We start from the raw sequence: 14,549 nt of genomic DNA on the forward strand, positions 1-14,549 counted from the left end.
CAGCGTATGCAGCTGCAGAAAAGATGGGAGAGGGAGAAAGCGGAGAAAAAGAACAGAAGATTGGTCTCGAAAGGCCCACCAAACCGGCCCAGCCCATTTTATACAACAAAGATCAAACAAAGGAAATTTCTTTTGCCCTCGCCTTCTCTTCCCATTTTTCGAAAGCATCGCCTAAAATCCGCAGCGGCGTCGGCGCCGACCGTCATTTCTCTCGGCAATCGGCTAAAATCTGTAACAGTTCGAAAGAGGAGATTTGGTGCTATCAATCAAGATGCCTCTTTACGATTGTATGCTTTTGATGAAACCCCATGTGAGGAAGGAGGCATTGTTGGATTTGGTTGCTAGAGTGGGCAAGCATGTGTTCAGAAGAAATGGGGTTGTCACTGACGTTAAGTCGTTTGGAGTTGTTCAATTGGGTTATGGCATTAAGAAGCTTGATGGAAGATATTTTCAGGTGATCTTTGATTTCTGTTGTTTTCTTGTTGAAGCTTTTATCATACTCCGTTTGTTGTTCTTGTTAGCTGGATGGTTTCTGTAAATCTCATGAACACTGTGTTAACTGAGCATTGGATACCTTTAATTAGCTTGTTCGCGTATTCTAAGTGGCTATGGTTAATTTAGTTGAAGTTCCCAGTAAACCTTTGTACTTAAGAACTGCAAATCATTGAAATGGTGGCTGTATTTGCTCATGGTTAATGATGTAGAACCAGTTTACTCTCATAAATTAAGCCTATAAACACTGCTTTAATTCATGAATTTTGTTTTGGTTTTGTTATCTAATCTCTATCAATATGTTCAAAATTCAAGCTTAGTTGTGTGAGATTCCACATCGGTTAGAGGAGAACAAAACATTTTTTACAAGAGTGTGGAAACCTCTTCATAGCCGACGCGTTATAGAAATTGTTAGGGGAAGTCCAAAAGGGAAAGCCCAAAGAGGACAATATTTGTTATTAGTGGGCTAGGGCCGTTACAAATAGTATGAAAGTCTGATATCGGGCAATGTACCAACGAGGAGGCTAAGCCCTGAAGGGGGGTGGACACGAGGTGGTGTGCTAGCAACGATGCTAGGCCCCGAAGGGGGTGGATTGGGGTGGGGTCCCACATCGATTGAAGAAGGGAACGAGTGTCAGCGAGGACGTTGGACCTGAAGGGTGGTGGTTTGTGAATTCTCACATCGGTTGGAGGGGAGAACGAAACATTCTTTATAAGGGTGTAGAAACTTCTCCCTAGCAGATGCGTTTTAAGAACCTTGAGGGGGAAGCCCGAAGGGGAAAGTCCAAAAAGGACAATATCTGCTAGCTAGCTTGGGCTGTTACAAGATTTGTGAGCTAAAAAGAACGTTTTTTTTTTAATAAAAAAATGGATTTTTATGAAGAATTCCGTAAGAAATTACTAGAAAGCAAGCATAAATTTCAAAAATAGAAAACTAAAGACCAAATCGTTATAAAACTAGATAATAGCTTTTGGCTTTTGATATTGGAATGAAAGAAATGTCGTGATTTTGAGATTTCTTTTATTATGAAGAAGTAGGTGAGTTTCTTCAGTTTCAGGCTTTTGTATGTTAACTCTATCTGATGCTTTCCAATAGAGCAGTGACCCTAATAAGTCCTCTTAGTTATTACTTACTACACATATTTCTTATAAATTGTTCATAATTCAAGGGAATCATTATCTATTCTCTTAATATGAATGGGTCGTCCGACGTTACTACATCTAGTTGCCAAGATAACTCGTAGGATATTATATTATAAGTAGATGGTTTCCATAGCTTAAACTCAGAACCACAAACCTCCCATCTATGTAGTGAGTTCTTCCTTCATGATTGTCGTCACCTCAAATGAAGCTTCTGATATCGTAGCTTCAGTCATCTAGCCACCTTATTGGGGACCTCAACAATAGAAAAGAAGAAGGTTGGAATGCTTGAGAAGATTACTCAGACTAGGTTAATTGGTCTACTCTTAAGCGGTCGTAATTATGCTATGATATGGGTCAAAAAACATGCTTACAAACCTGCATGATTTAAATGTTAATCATCCCCTGAATATTGACTCCTGACCCTATGATCCTTGTATATAACTTGATGGCTATTAGACCCAACTAGCTGAATATGACTCAGTTGGAACTACCAAAAGTCGAAGTCGATACCCAAACTCTGTTGTGTGTCATGAACACAATATCTTAGGAGTTCTAACTGGAGCTTGTGTTCATCTGATGTATTGTCAAGTTTCGTGACGCTTTTGTGGGATCGACGAAAAAAATTTGATCTATTTATTTGTAGTGGATGTCTGAATCAATCAATGACATTGTTATTCTTTCTTGTATGGTAAAGGGGCAACTTATGCAGATGACGATGATGGCCACTCCGAACATGAACAAAGAGTTACATTACCTGAACAAGGAAGATCGGTTGTTGCGTTGGCTTTTAGTGAAGCATCGTGACACAAAATATGGCCTGGAATTCCTTAGCGAAGACGATGGAAAGAATGAACTTAACAAATTTCCTCGATTTAGCATGATTGGTGATGACGACGCAGATGAAGAAGACGACGATGACGACGATGACGACGTGGAGCAAGAAGGAGAGAGGAGAGAAGAGTGAATTTTGGTTGTCTCTATTATGATAGCGCAGGTATGAACTTAGTGAAGGGACCTCTGGTACCATTCTTGTGATATTGTAGGCAGACAAATAAAGAGATGGGTGGTTTCTTTAGTTTGTCCATATCATCTGATTCTCTGAAACAAAGATCCATAAGTGCCTTTTGCCTGTTTGGGGGATGTTTTTGTTGAGATGTCAGGTCTTGGGTTCGAACCTCTAGATGAAAAGTTTATGTAATGAATATCTCATCTTTTAAAACTTAAAGGTAATACATGCATTAACAACAATTTTATTTTAAGTAATATCAATTCAAATATAGTTCCGTGGTGTGTAATATTGCTGTGAGGGTGACGAAAATAAAGTTCAATTTATATAAATTTCGTTGTGTGTGCTCGAAGTAGAACTTTCGTATAAATAAGTTCTTTTCTTTTTAAGATGTAGACTATATGTTCCATAATAGGTTCCATTTCTCTACGGGAGTCCCATTTTCTACACTTTTCCAAGAGTGATAACTTTTCTGTCTTATTGATTCTCGACATTAAAAGTGTTTTCTCTCTTTAGTTTGAGACCTCCCATATATGTTATTTAAAGTTGAGTGTAACAACCCAGATCCACCGCTAGCAGATATTGTCCTCTTTGGGCTTTCCCTTTCGAGCTTCCCCTAAAGGCTTTAAAACGCATCTGCTAGAGGAAAGTTTTCACACCCTTATAAAGAGTGTTTTGTTCTCCTTCTCAATCAATGTGGGACAACACATATAACCCGCGCACAAATCAGGGCATATGCAACGACCAGTAAAGAGATGGGAACATCTAGCACCATGGTGATAGGTACGCTTTCTATACTATGACACTTCGCATTGACGTTGTTTGATTCAGGTTCTACCCATTCGTTTGTTTCTTTGCCATTTGTTAGTCAAGCAGGGTTCGTAGTAGAACCCTTAATGCATGTATTGTCGGTCGATACCCAGCAGAGGTAGACCTAGTCACGAATAATAGAGTAAAAGACATACAAGTGGTAATAGTTGGACGAACCATCCACGTAGACCTAAAAGTAGTAGATATGATGGATTTTGACGTCATACTAGGAATGAACTGGCTAGCCAAAAACTTTGCTAGACTGTCATAAGAAAGAAGTGGTATTCACATCTCCAAATGGACTTACCTTTAAATTTAAAGGAACCTTCACAGGCACCACCCAAAAATAATATCGATCATGAAAGCCAGACACATGGTACAACAAGGGGGGTGGGCGATTCTAGCATGTGCAGTAAATACAAAAGGAAAGGAGAAAACAATAGATACAGTACCCATAGTAAACAAATTCACAGATGTCTTTCCGGAGGACCTCTCGGGAATCCCTCCATCGCAAGCGGTAGACTTTGGAATAGAATTGGAACCAGGAATAGGACCCATCTCTAAAGCCTCATACAACATGGCCCCAGTAGAACTAAAAAGAACTTAAATCACAACTACAAGACCTATTAGATAAAGGCTTCATTCGACCGATACCACTTGACACAATTGCACTTTTGAAGGCAGCGGACTAGCGATTGTGCGGCACTCACTTTCCAACGACAAGTGAGCTAAGTCAATTTGTTCTTGCGTTGCCAACGGCCAAGCAACGTATGATCGAGCCTCTAGCCTCGGTTTTAAAAGAAGGTTTTTAGAAAACGAGGGCAGATAGAGATTTTAGAAAGAGAGATTTTAGAAAGAGACGTTATATAAGCACTAAACAATGAAGAACACAATTCCCACAACAAGCGAATTTTCGAGCCGTTAGTGTTCTACAATTGGTGCATGGTGATTTGTGTGGTCCAATTACTCCAACAACTCATGGAGGTAATAAATTCTTTTTGTTGTTGGTAGATGATTTTAGTAGATATATGTGGATTGAATTGCTTAAAAATAAATCTAATGCATTCTTGGGACTCAAACGTGTAAAAAATAAAATTGAAACTGAATCCAGAAAGAAATTGCAAGCGCTTAGAACTGATAGAGGTGGAGAATTTACAAGTATTGAGTTCAAAGAATATTGTGAGAGCAGTGGAATTAAAAGATATCTAACAGCACCCTATTCTCCGCAACAAAATGGTGTGGTTGAACGACGAAACCAAACTGTTATTGCAATGGTGCGAAGCATGTTGAAGTGCAAAAATTTGTCGATGTATTTCTGGACAGAAGCGGTGAAGACAGCTGTCTACATCCTTAATAGATCCCCAACGAAGAGTGTAATTGAAGCAACTCCTTAAGAGAAGTGGAGAGGAAGAAAGCCTAATGTAGAGCATTTTAGAGTGTTTAGAAGTCTGGCGTATGCAAGAAATACAACACCAAATTTAACCAAATTACAAGACCGAAGTGTGTCAATGATCTTTTGGGATATGAAGCAGGTTCAAAAGCTTATCGTTTGTATGATCCTAAAGCGAAAAGACTTCATATCAGCCAAGACGTCAAATTTCTAGAAGAAGAAGAATATAAATGGGATGTGCAACAATTGGAAGAAAATAAGAAGGAAGGTGATAAATTCGCGGTTCATTATGGTCCACAGGTCTATGTGAATGACGAGGACATTTTAGAAGAGCGGGGAGAATCATCAGGGACTCTATTGGAAGACGATTCATCACCAGCAAATGATTTATCACCAGAAAAATTTCGATCGTTAAGAGAAATTTACTCTAGTTCTATTGAGTAGAATGAAGAAGCTGGGATGTGTTTTCTTTCACTTGAGGAGCCAAATTCATATATGGAAGCAAGAGAAAATGAGAAATTGCAGCAAGCAATGCTAGAAGAGTTGTTTGTTATTGAAAAAATGGCACGTGGGAGTTCGCAAAACTACCAAAAGGACATCAAGCAATCGGGTTGAAATGGGTATATAAGTTGAAGAGAAATTCGGATGGGGAGATCGTGAGGTATAAAGCCCGTTTAGTCGCAAAGGGTTTTGCCCAGAAATATGGAACGGAGTTTGATAAGGTATTTGCACCTGTTGCAAGGCTTGAAACAGTGTGAGTCTTGATTGCTATAGCAGAGCAGAAGAGTTGGGAGATTCATCATATGGATGTCAAGTCTGCGTTTCTTAATGGTGAGTTGAAGGAAGAGGTTTATGTAGAACTACCAGAAGGATTTGCTGTGGAAGGTCATAAAGGAAAGCATTGTATGGCTTATGTCAAGCACCTCGTGCCTGGAATGCAAAACTGGATAATTACTTAGTCTCTTGGATTTCAAAAGTGTCCTTTAGAGCATGCTGTGTATACACGTTGGAAAGAAAATAAAATTCAGATGGTTGGAGTTTATGTTGATGATTTAATTATTGAGTCAAGCAAGGATGATATTTTGAGCTTCAAGAAACAAATGAAGAATTTGTTTGAAATGAGTGATTTAGGATTGTTGTCCTATTATTTGGGATTATAAGTTAAACAAGATGTTGATGGAATCAGGTTATCTCATTCGAGTTATGCGGCAAAGCTTTTGGTAAAACTTGGAATGATGGATTGTAATCCGTGTCATGTTCCGGAGCAGAAAACAAAGCTAAGCAAAGTGAGTAATTGTCCATCTGTTGATTCCACTCTTTATAAGAGTATTATCGGAAGTCTTCGTTATTTAGTGAAAACACGACCTGACTTATCATATTTTGTCGGAGTTATGAGTCGTTCTATGGAAGCTCCGACTATGGTTCATATGGCAACTGTAAAGCAGATACTCAGGTGCGTGAAAGGAACTATTGATATTGGATGTCATTATGTGAAGGCAAAGCAAGTAGAAAATTGCTTAATCGGATATAGTGATAGTGATCTTGCTGGAGATATAGATGATCGAAAGAGCACTACGGGGACATTGTTTTTCTTATATGGCAATCCAATTATATGGACTTCAAAGAAACAAAAGATGGTGGCACTTTCATCCTGTGAAGCGGAGTATATTGCGGCGACGTCAGCTGCTTGTCAAGGAATATGGTTAGGACGTTTACTGAAGGAATTACATGGGAAGGAAGTAAATCCAGTTCGTTTAAATATCGATAACAAGTCTGTTATAGCATTAGCGAAAAATCCAGTTCATCATGATCGCAGCAAACATATAGGCATGAGGTTCTATTTCATTTGTGAATATGTGTAAAAAAGGAGAGATTGGAGTGGGTCATGTAAAAACTGAGGATCAATTGGCTGATATACTTACGAAGCCATTAGGACGAGAAAAATTTGTGGAGCTTTGAGAAAGAATTGGTTTGAAGAATATAAGAATGTGAAGATCGAAATACAAGATTAAGGGGATGATTTGTTAGTTTATTTAATCTTGTATTAACCATAATTCATTTGTATTTACGGTTTGTATTTCAAATTATGTAAGTTAAGGGAAGTTTAGCGTTAAGTGAAGTTATTAGTTAACGAAAGTTATTAGCACTTAAGGGAAATTATTAGCGGTTAAGGGAAGTTATTGGCAGTTATTAATGTGTGGCTATTTTGTCTATATATGTATCGTGTAACAAGTTGAATAAATGAGGAAGTTGGTTTTGTTTATTTTAAAATTATTGTCTTTCTTAGTTGTATGAATGTATTAGGACACCAGTGTTCCTAAAAGTAGCTCCTATGAAAGGTGTTCTAAGATTTGGACGTAAAGGTAAGCTAATCCCCCACTTTATCGGACTATAAATTCTAGAAAGAATAGGTTCAGTAGCATACAAACTGGCCTTACCACTTTCACTCTCGAGCGTACACGATGTATTTCATGTGTTCATCTTGAGGAAATATATTACAAACCCTACGCATGTGATAGACTACAAACCCCTCGAGATCGAAGAAGACTTATGTTATCAGGAGAAACTGATTAAAATCCTAGCTCGAGAAGTGAAAGTCTTACGTAATAAAAACAAAGATTTCGTCAAAGTATTGTGGTGAAACCACCAAATCGAAGAAGCAACGTGGGAACAAGAGGAGGAAATAAAGGAAAAATATCCCAAATTGATCCAGGAGTTCGAGACTTTCCAGGATGAAAGTTATTTTTAGGAGTAGATAATGTAACGGATCAGATAAAAAAACAAAAAAAAAAGTTGGCGGTCGTCGGTAGGACCGAAAACTTTTGCACACGACCCACAAAGCGGGCCCAACATCGGGGTCACCACAAAAACCAAACCGACCTCCAGCCACCTCCAAGACACCTACAAGAAAGAAAAATAGTGAGAAAATCGACAAAGCTCCAGAAAAGACAAACCCTACGAAATCAACGTCGAAACCTCCAATTTACGTAACGAAAATAATCATAGAGACCTTTACACACACTAGGGATAGATTTCGACGTTGCTTACACGTCGTACACCATCAGGTAAGGGAGACAGAACGTCAGATTTCCGAACCCTCTCAAATTCGAGAGTGTTAGGCCCTTACAAACCAAACAAATACCATAAACGGGATTAGGGGAGGAGGAGACTCAAAAACGGAGGAAAAAAGACGTTGGAACGTGATCGAGGAGAGGGAGAGTGTCACCAAAAAAATTTGCTGGTAATCGAGCAAGGAAGACGAAGTCCGACCCGATCTCCAACCCGCGATCCAAAACCTCTCAGCCCACCGAAACAAACCGCGGCCCAATAGTAAAGTTCAGCCCAGCCCACCGCAACCAAAACCTTGCAGCCCGTCACAACCAGAACCCAAGTCTAGAGTTCGACCCGCCCGACAGCCCGCGCGCTTGACTCGACGACCCACGCCTCGACCCGAAACCACTGCACACGCATCGCTCTCTGGTTGTGCCATGTGGCACGTCTGCAGCACGACACCCCCTCGGCTCCAACGGCTTGATTGGCTCAGCGACGGCTTCTCGGCTCTGGTGGTTTATTCGACTCAAGAAACCTGCTTTCGACCTGTTTGGTAACGTTCCGACCCTCTCGTACTTGATTTCGACCCTGTTTAAGGTAAAATATATCATTTTAAGGCCGTATTTCACAAATTCAAAGTTGGAAATTAATTATGTTTGTGAAATACTAACGAAGGTGTCAAATGATCCAATAGGAACCAACCACCAATTGAAGCGTAGGACGGATATGAGGAGCTAGGAGCTTACGTTTATATTTTAGGGAGTACTTTGGCTAAGGCCTATCAAGTAAGTGGCTCACCCATCGTAGGTTACGCGTTGTATGTTGTATGTTGGCACATGCCCATGGATTCACACGTGTCATTAAATTGTATGCTAGCCTGTTATACTCGATTAAGTACGCTTGTGAAATGTGAATGTATGCTGTTTAAATTGATATGATGTGCTATGTTTATGACGTTTATGATGTGTCTTGATTATTCTGGCTGAATGGTACTATAATTCTGAATGTAAACAACATGTAATGTATGACATGAAATCACGATAAATTGCATGAAATGTAACCCCGTTAGGATTATGTATGATACTTAGACTGAAAAATGAGAAATGACATGTTAAGCATGAAAGATGATAGCGGGGTTATATTCATTAATGATAAAAGTAGAAATATTGGGGACCTCATGCATTATGTGTGCTCATGCATTGGGGGGATTCCCCTACTCCATCACGAGGGTATGGACAGTACATACAATGGCAAGACAACGATCGTTACGTTTTGCATAGCGCTGCCATGTCGGTTACTAGTTCTAACGGGTGTCCGGTCTAAGAAGCTCCCAAAGTATGCTCACTCAACAAGGAAAGTGGCCCAGCGGTGTGCGAACTGACTGGTGAGCCCATACTCGCACATCTGGGTTGTGTGTAGAGTATATGGTACACATCCAAATTACCCCTTAAGACAGCACCGTAGGAAGACAGATTGAAATATAGGTCTCATCATCCCATTTGCATGTGATTGTTGCATAACCCCGATAGGGGATCACTTACTGAGTATTCTAGAAATACTCAAGCCTCGTGCTACTATATTTTTCAGATAAAGGTAAGGCACCCATGTGTGATCGACAGCGGCATTGCACATCCCAGAATCGTGGCACATGCATAAGATAGTTATTTTCCATTTCGTAGTATAGATTAGTATAGGTTGAATATTATTTGCATTCATAGTATAGGTTAGTTTAGGTTGAATTCCAGTTTGCATCATTAGTATAGGTTAGTTATAGGTTGAATTATAATCACATAATAAATCATAGAGTAGTTAGTATAAGACATTTATAACTTATGTCGCATTTATGATAAGAGCCCATTTAAGGTAAATTCCTCATTTAAAGTATAGTAATGACCTTGGATTAAATAGGTAAAATTTAGGGTCGTTACAGTTGGTATCAGAGCCAGACACTAGATGATGTGTCAGCCTTCTCACTGTTCCCCGAAGAGGGGGTAAACATGAGGTTGTGTGCCAGTAAGGACGCTGGGCCCAAAATTGGTGGATTTGGTGGTGGTCCCACATCGATTGGAGAAAGGAATGAGTGCTAGTGAGAACGTTGGGCCCCGAAGGGGGTGGATTTTGATGTCCCACATTGGATGGGAGGAGAACAAAACACTCTTTATAAGGGTGTGGAAACCTTCCTTTAGCAGACGCGTTTTAAAGTCTTGAGGGGAAACCCGAAAGGGAAAGCCCAAAGAGGACAATATCTACTAGTGGTGGTCTAAGTTGTTACAAATGGTATCAGAGCCAGACACCAAACACCAGACAATGTGTCAACCTTCTCGTTGTTCCCCAAAGGGGGGTAGACACGAGGCGATGTGCCAATAAGAACGCTGGGCCACAAAGGGGGGGCGGGTGGATTATGATGTGTCCCACATCGATTCCCACATCAATTGGAGGAAGGAATGAGTGCTAGCGAGAACGTTGGCCTCAAAGGGGGGTGGATTATGATGTCCCACATTGGTCGGGAGGAGAACAAACCACCATTTATAAGGCTGTGGAAACCTTTCCCTAGCAAACGCGTTTTAATGCCTTGAGGGGAGGCTCGAAAGGGAAAGTCCAAAGAAGACAATATGGGAAAGCCTAAAGAGAACAATATCTGCTAGCGGTGAATCTGGGCCATTACAAATGGTATCAAACCTAGACACCGGATGATGTGCCAACCTTCTCACTGTTTCCCGAAGGGGGGTAGACACGAGGGAAGCTCGAAAGGGAAAGTCCAAAGAAGACAATATGGTCCCTAGAAGACGCGTTTTAATGCCTTGAGGGGAGGCTCGAAAGGGAAAGTCCAAAGAAGACAATATGAGAAAGCCTAAAGAGAACAATATCTGCTAGCGGTGGATCTGGGCCATTACAAATGGTATCAAACCTAGACACCGGATGATGTGCCAACCTTCTCACTGTTTCCCGAAGGGGGGTAGACACGAGGGAGGTTCGAAAGGGAAAGTCCAAAGAAGACAATATGGGAAAGCCTAAAGACGACAATATCTGCTAGCAGTGGATCTGTGCCGTTACAAATGGTATCAAACCTAGACACCAGATGATGTGCCAGCCTTCTCACTGTTTCCCGAAGGGGGGTAGACACGAGGGAGGCTCGAAAGGGAAAGTCCAAAGAAGACAATATGGGAAAGCCTAAAGATGACAATATCTGCTAGCGGTGGATCTGTGCCGTTACAAATGGTATCAAACCTAGACACCGGATGATGTGCCAGCCTTCTCACTGTTTCCCGAAGGGGGGTAGACAGAGGAAATTTTTCAAAATATTTTTATTAATATAATTACACGATTGGCCAGTTTAATTATTTTAAAAACTTAGGAAGAAAGATAATAAATAAACTAAAAAAAAGTAATAAAAAAAAATGTATATATACATGCAAATTGAGGTGGTCCCCAACAAATTTGATACACAGACGTAAAGCGAGCCCATTATCCAGCCAGCAACAAAACCGACTTCAGAGTTTACCGGCGACTGGAGATTCACAAACAAGGTAAAAAAATGATCATCTCCGCCTCCACAAATCTCCCTCCTCTTACTTCCTCCGCCGACCGTACAACTCCCACCACCAAATGTTTCCTCTTCAAACCTCATTTTCCCATCCCCAACGCCGCCAAATTCTGCCGGACCATTCCCTCCGCCGTTTCCTTTTCTTCTTCCACGCATTTCACTTCTGGATCCTCCAATTGGGCGCCTGATTCTTGGAAATCCAAGAAGGCCCTTCAGCTCCCTGAATATCCCGACCCTAAGGAGCTCGAGTCCGTTCTTCGCGTTCTCGAGTCCTTCCCGCCTATCGTCTTCGCTGGCGAGGCTCGCAAGCTCGAAGAGAGCCTCGCGAAGGCCGCCGTTGGCGAAGCGTTTCTGCTTCAAGGTGGGGATTGCGCTGAGAGCTTCAAGGAGTTTAATGGGAACAATATTAGGGATACCTTCAGGGTTTTGCTCCAGATGGGTATGGTTCTTACGTATGGCGCCCAAATGCCTATTATAAAGGTTGATTTCTGTTGGATTCTTGTCTCTTCCTTTTGGTTTCTGGTCAATTGCCTGGAACTTTGAATTTTATAGGATTATCTCTGATTATTTTATTCATATTTTATTTCACTGTTGATGACTTATTGTGATATGCATTATGTGATCTCAGTCCATGATTGTGTTACACCTACCCTGCATTTCTTGGTATCTCGTTTTTTGAATTCATATTCACATTGGGAAGATATTGCAAATACTCCATCTAGATCTGTTCACTATCTTATCCAAATTCAATCAGTCCATTGTTTTCAGATTCATTGAATTTCATGAATTCTGGGTATTGTTATTTGGTGTATCAATTTCTAAAAGCTGTATTTGGATTATCTTTAGATTCTGCAACCCTGGAAGTGAAGATTTTGAAAACAACATTAGCATGTTTTATGCTAAATTTGCTACCAAACACATATTCAAGAACCGAGTATACCAGTCTGTCGTCTATTAAATCCTTTCAAAGATGAGAAATGTTTGAGTTTGGAATTTCTTTGATATAAATTTGATCAACCAACTATGTTCACAGGTAGGAAGAATGGCAGGACAATTTGCTAAACCCAGGTCGGATTCGTTTGAGGTTAAAGATGGTGTAAAGCTCCCAAGTTATCGTGGAGATAACATCAATGCAGATGCTTTCGACGAGAAATCTCGAACCCCGGATCCTCAGAGATTGATTAGAGCATATCTCCAATCTGTAGGCACGTTGAATCTTCTTAGAGCATTTGCCACTGGAGGATATGCTGCAATGCAGAGAGTTTCTCAATGGAATCTCGACTTCGTTCAACACAGTGAGCAAGGAGACAGGTCACTGTCATTTTACAATTTATGCTCTTCAATAATTGCCTTGAACAGATCAGTCCTGTAGACTATACGTTGTACGGCTGCGTCCTTAAGTTCTAAATTTATGCTCTTCATTATGAACTCAGCCTCTCCATCTTCTCAAAATGAGAAAGAAAAAGCTTTTTCCCTATTTCAAAAGGAGTGTCCAATTTGTTGGTCTTTTAGCCTCTTAATGTACTGAATGACCCTGAGGAGTGGCTTGGTGATAAGCACTTGCAAGATTTTGAGATGCTTCTTAATGTCTTCCGTTCCAATATTTCTATCTTCTAGAGTTGGCCTTTGGGTTAGACAAAACCGAGTCTAGTGATCGGTGTCCCATGAGCACCTAGTGTAATAGCTAGACCATGGACTATCCTATGATGAAGATTATCTTATTGGGTGCAGGTATAATGAACTAAATGAAGATTTACCTATTGGTTACAGGTATAAAGAACTTGCTCAGAGAGTTGATGAAGCGCTGGGATTCATGGCAGCTGCTGGAATCACTATGGACCATCCTATAATGAACACAATTGATTTCTGGACCTCTCATGAGTGCCTTCACTTACCATATGAGCAAGCCTTGACGAGGGAGGACTCAACGACAGGCCTCTATTACGATTGTTCTGCTCACATGCTTTGGGTAGGTGAGAGGACTCGACAGTTGGATGGTGCACATGTTGAATTCCTGCGGGGCGTGTCGAATCCTCTCGGCATTAAGGTACCCAACAACAGCTGTTATTACTGGGATATATTCACTGTTTGCATCTAGATACGAAGTGCTTGATCAATTCAAAATCTGGGAGGTACTTCGCTAGAATGTGTTTGATCAAGTCAGTGGCTTTGTTATGTAGGTAAGTGACAAGATGGATCCAGCAGAGCTTGTTCAGTTATGTGAGATTTTGAATCCTCACAACAAACCTGGACGTCTTACGATAATCACCCGAATGGGAGCCGATAACATGCGAGTCAAGTTACCTCATCTCATTAGAGCCGTGCGTCAAGCCGGGCTTATTGTCACATGGGTTAGTGATCCTATGCACGGCAACACAATAAAGGCACCTTGTGGTCTCAAGACTCGTTCATTTGATTCAATAAGGGTAAAAGCCTGTCTACCAACAAGAATCCACATTGCATACTCACTGGAAATCTTGATAGATATTGATGTTATCTTTTCATTTGACTTAGGCCGAGTTGAGAGCTTTCTTCGATGTTCATGAACAAGAAGGGAGCTACCCTGGAGGAGTTCATCTAGAAATGACTGGACAAAATGTGACAGAGTGCGTCGGAGGGTCGAAGGAAGTGACTTTCGACGACCTGAATTCTCGGTACCATACCCACTGCGATCCGAGACTGAATGCTTCGCAGTCGCTGGAGTTGGCCTTTGCAATATCCCAAAGGTTGCGGAGGAAAAGGATGCATTCTAAGCCTGGCTCTAATGGGATGCTTGTAGAAAATGGGTCTGTTGCTTAAGAATCTTCCATAATGCGTTATTTGCTCTATAATAACAACTTGCAACTCCAAATATCTTTTCTGTTGAGGTAATAAATTTTCTCAGCTTTTGTTTGTGAGAATTCCTTGAAAGCGGTGTTAGGAACTTTGGGAGATGGTTAAGTGCTTTCTGCCATCGCAAAATAAATCAAAATTCAGTACTTTATTAGACTTTGTTTCACAAAGTCAAATGTTCCATTTTAAAAAAGGGTCTCCTAAAAGTGTGGAATGCACATGTAATTTCTAATTAATAAAATAAATTAAAAAGGACAAAGTTGCACACTGTGATCCAAAAC

The 14,549-nt window shown here is 40.6% G+C and overlaps 2 protein-coding genes across 2 annotated transcripts; both read left to right on the forward strand.

Annotated features, from left to right (window-relative positions):
* Positions 1–111: 111 nt before the first annotated feature.
* Positions 112–2,860, forward strand: LOC111498530. Its single transcript, XM_023149822.1, has 2 exons — positions 112–454; positions 2,330–2,860. Exons 1-2 carry the CDS (start codon positions 272–274, stop codon positions 2,597–2,599), a joined length of 453 nt encoding a protein of 150 aa, XP_023005590.1. The 5' UTR covers positions 112–271; the 3' UTR covers positions 2,600–2,860.
* An 8,476-nt stretch (positions 2,861–11,336) lies between these two features.
* Positions 11,337–14,315, forward strand: LOC111498388 (phospho-2-dehydro-3-deoxyheptonate aldolase 2, chloroplastic-like). The gene is made up of 5 exons (XM_023149610.1): positions 11,337–11,916; positions 12,470–12,747; positions 13,207–13,483; positions 13,617–13,862; positions 13,951–14,315. The coding sequence occupies exons 1-5, from the start codon at positions 11,428–11,430 to the stop codon at positions 14,233–14,235; spliced, it is 1,575 nt and encodes a 524-aa protein (XP_023005378.1). The 5' UTR covers positions 11,337–11,427; the 3' UTR covers positions 14,236–14,315.
* Positions 14,316–14,549: the final 234 nt, after the last annotated feature.

The sequence above is a fragment of the Cucurbita maxima genome, unplaced genomic scaffold (assembly GCF_002738345.1).
Source record: "Cucurbita maxima cultivar Rimu unplaced genomic scaffold, Cmax_1.0 Cma_Scf00025, whole genome shotgun sequence".
In the NCBI taxonomy this organism is placed as follows: Eukaryota; Viridiplantae; Streptophyta; class Magnoliopsida; order Cucurbitales; family Cucurbitaceae; genus Cucurbita; species Cucurbita maxima.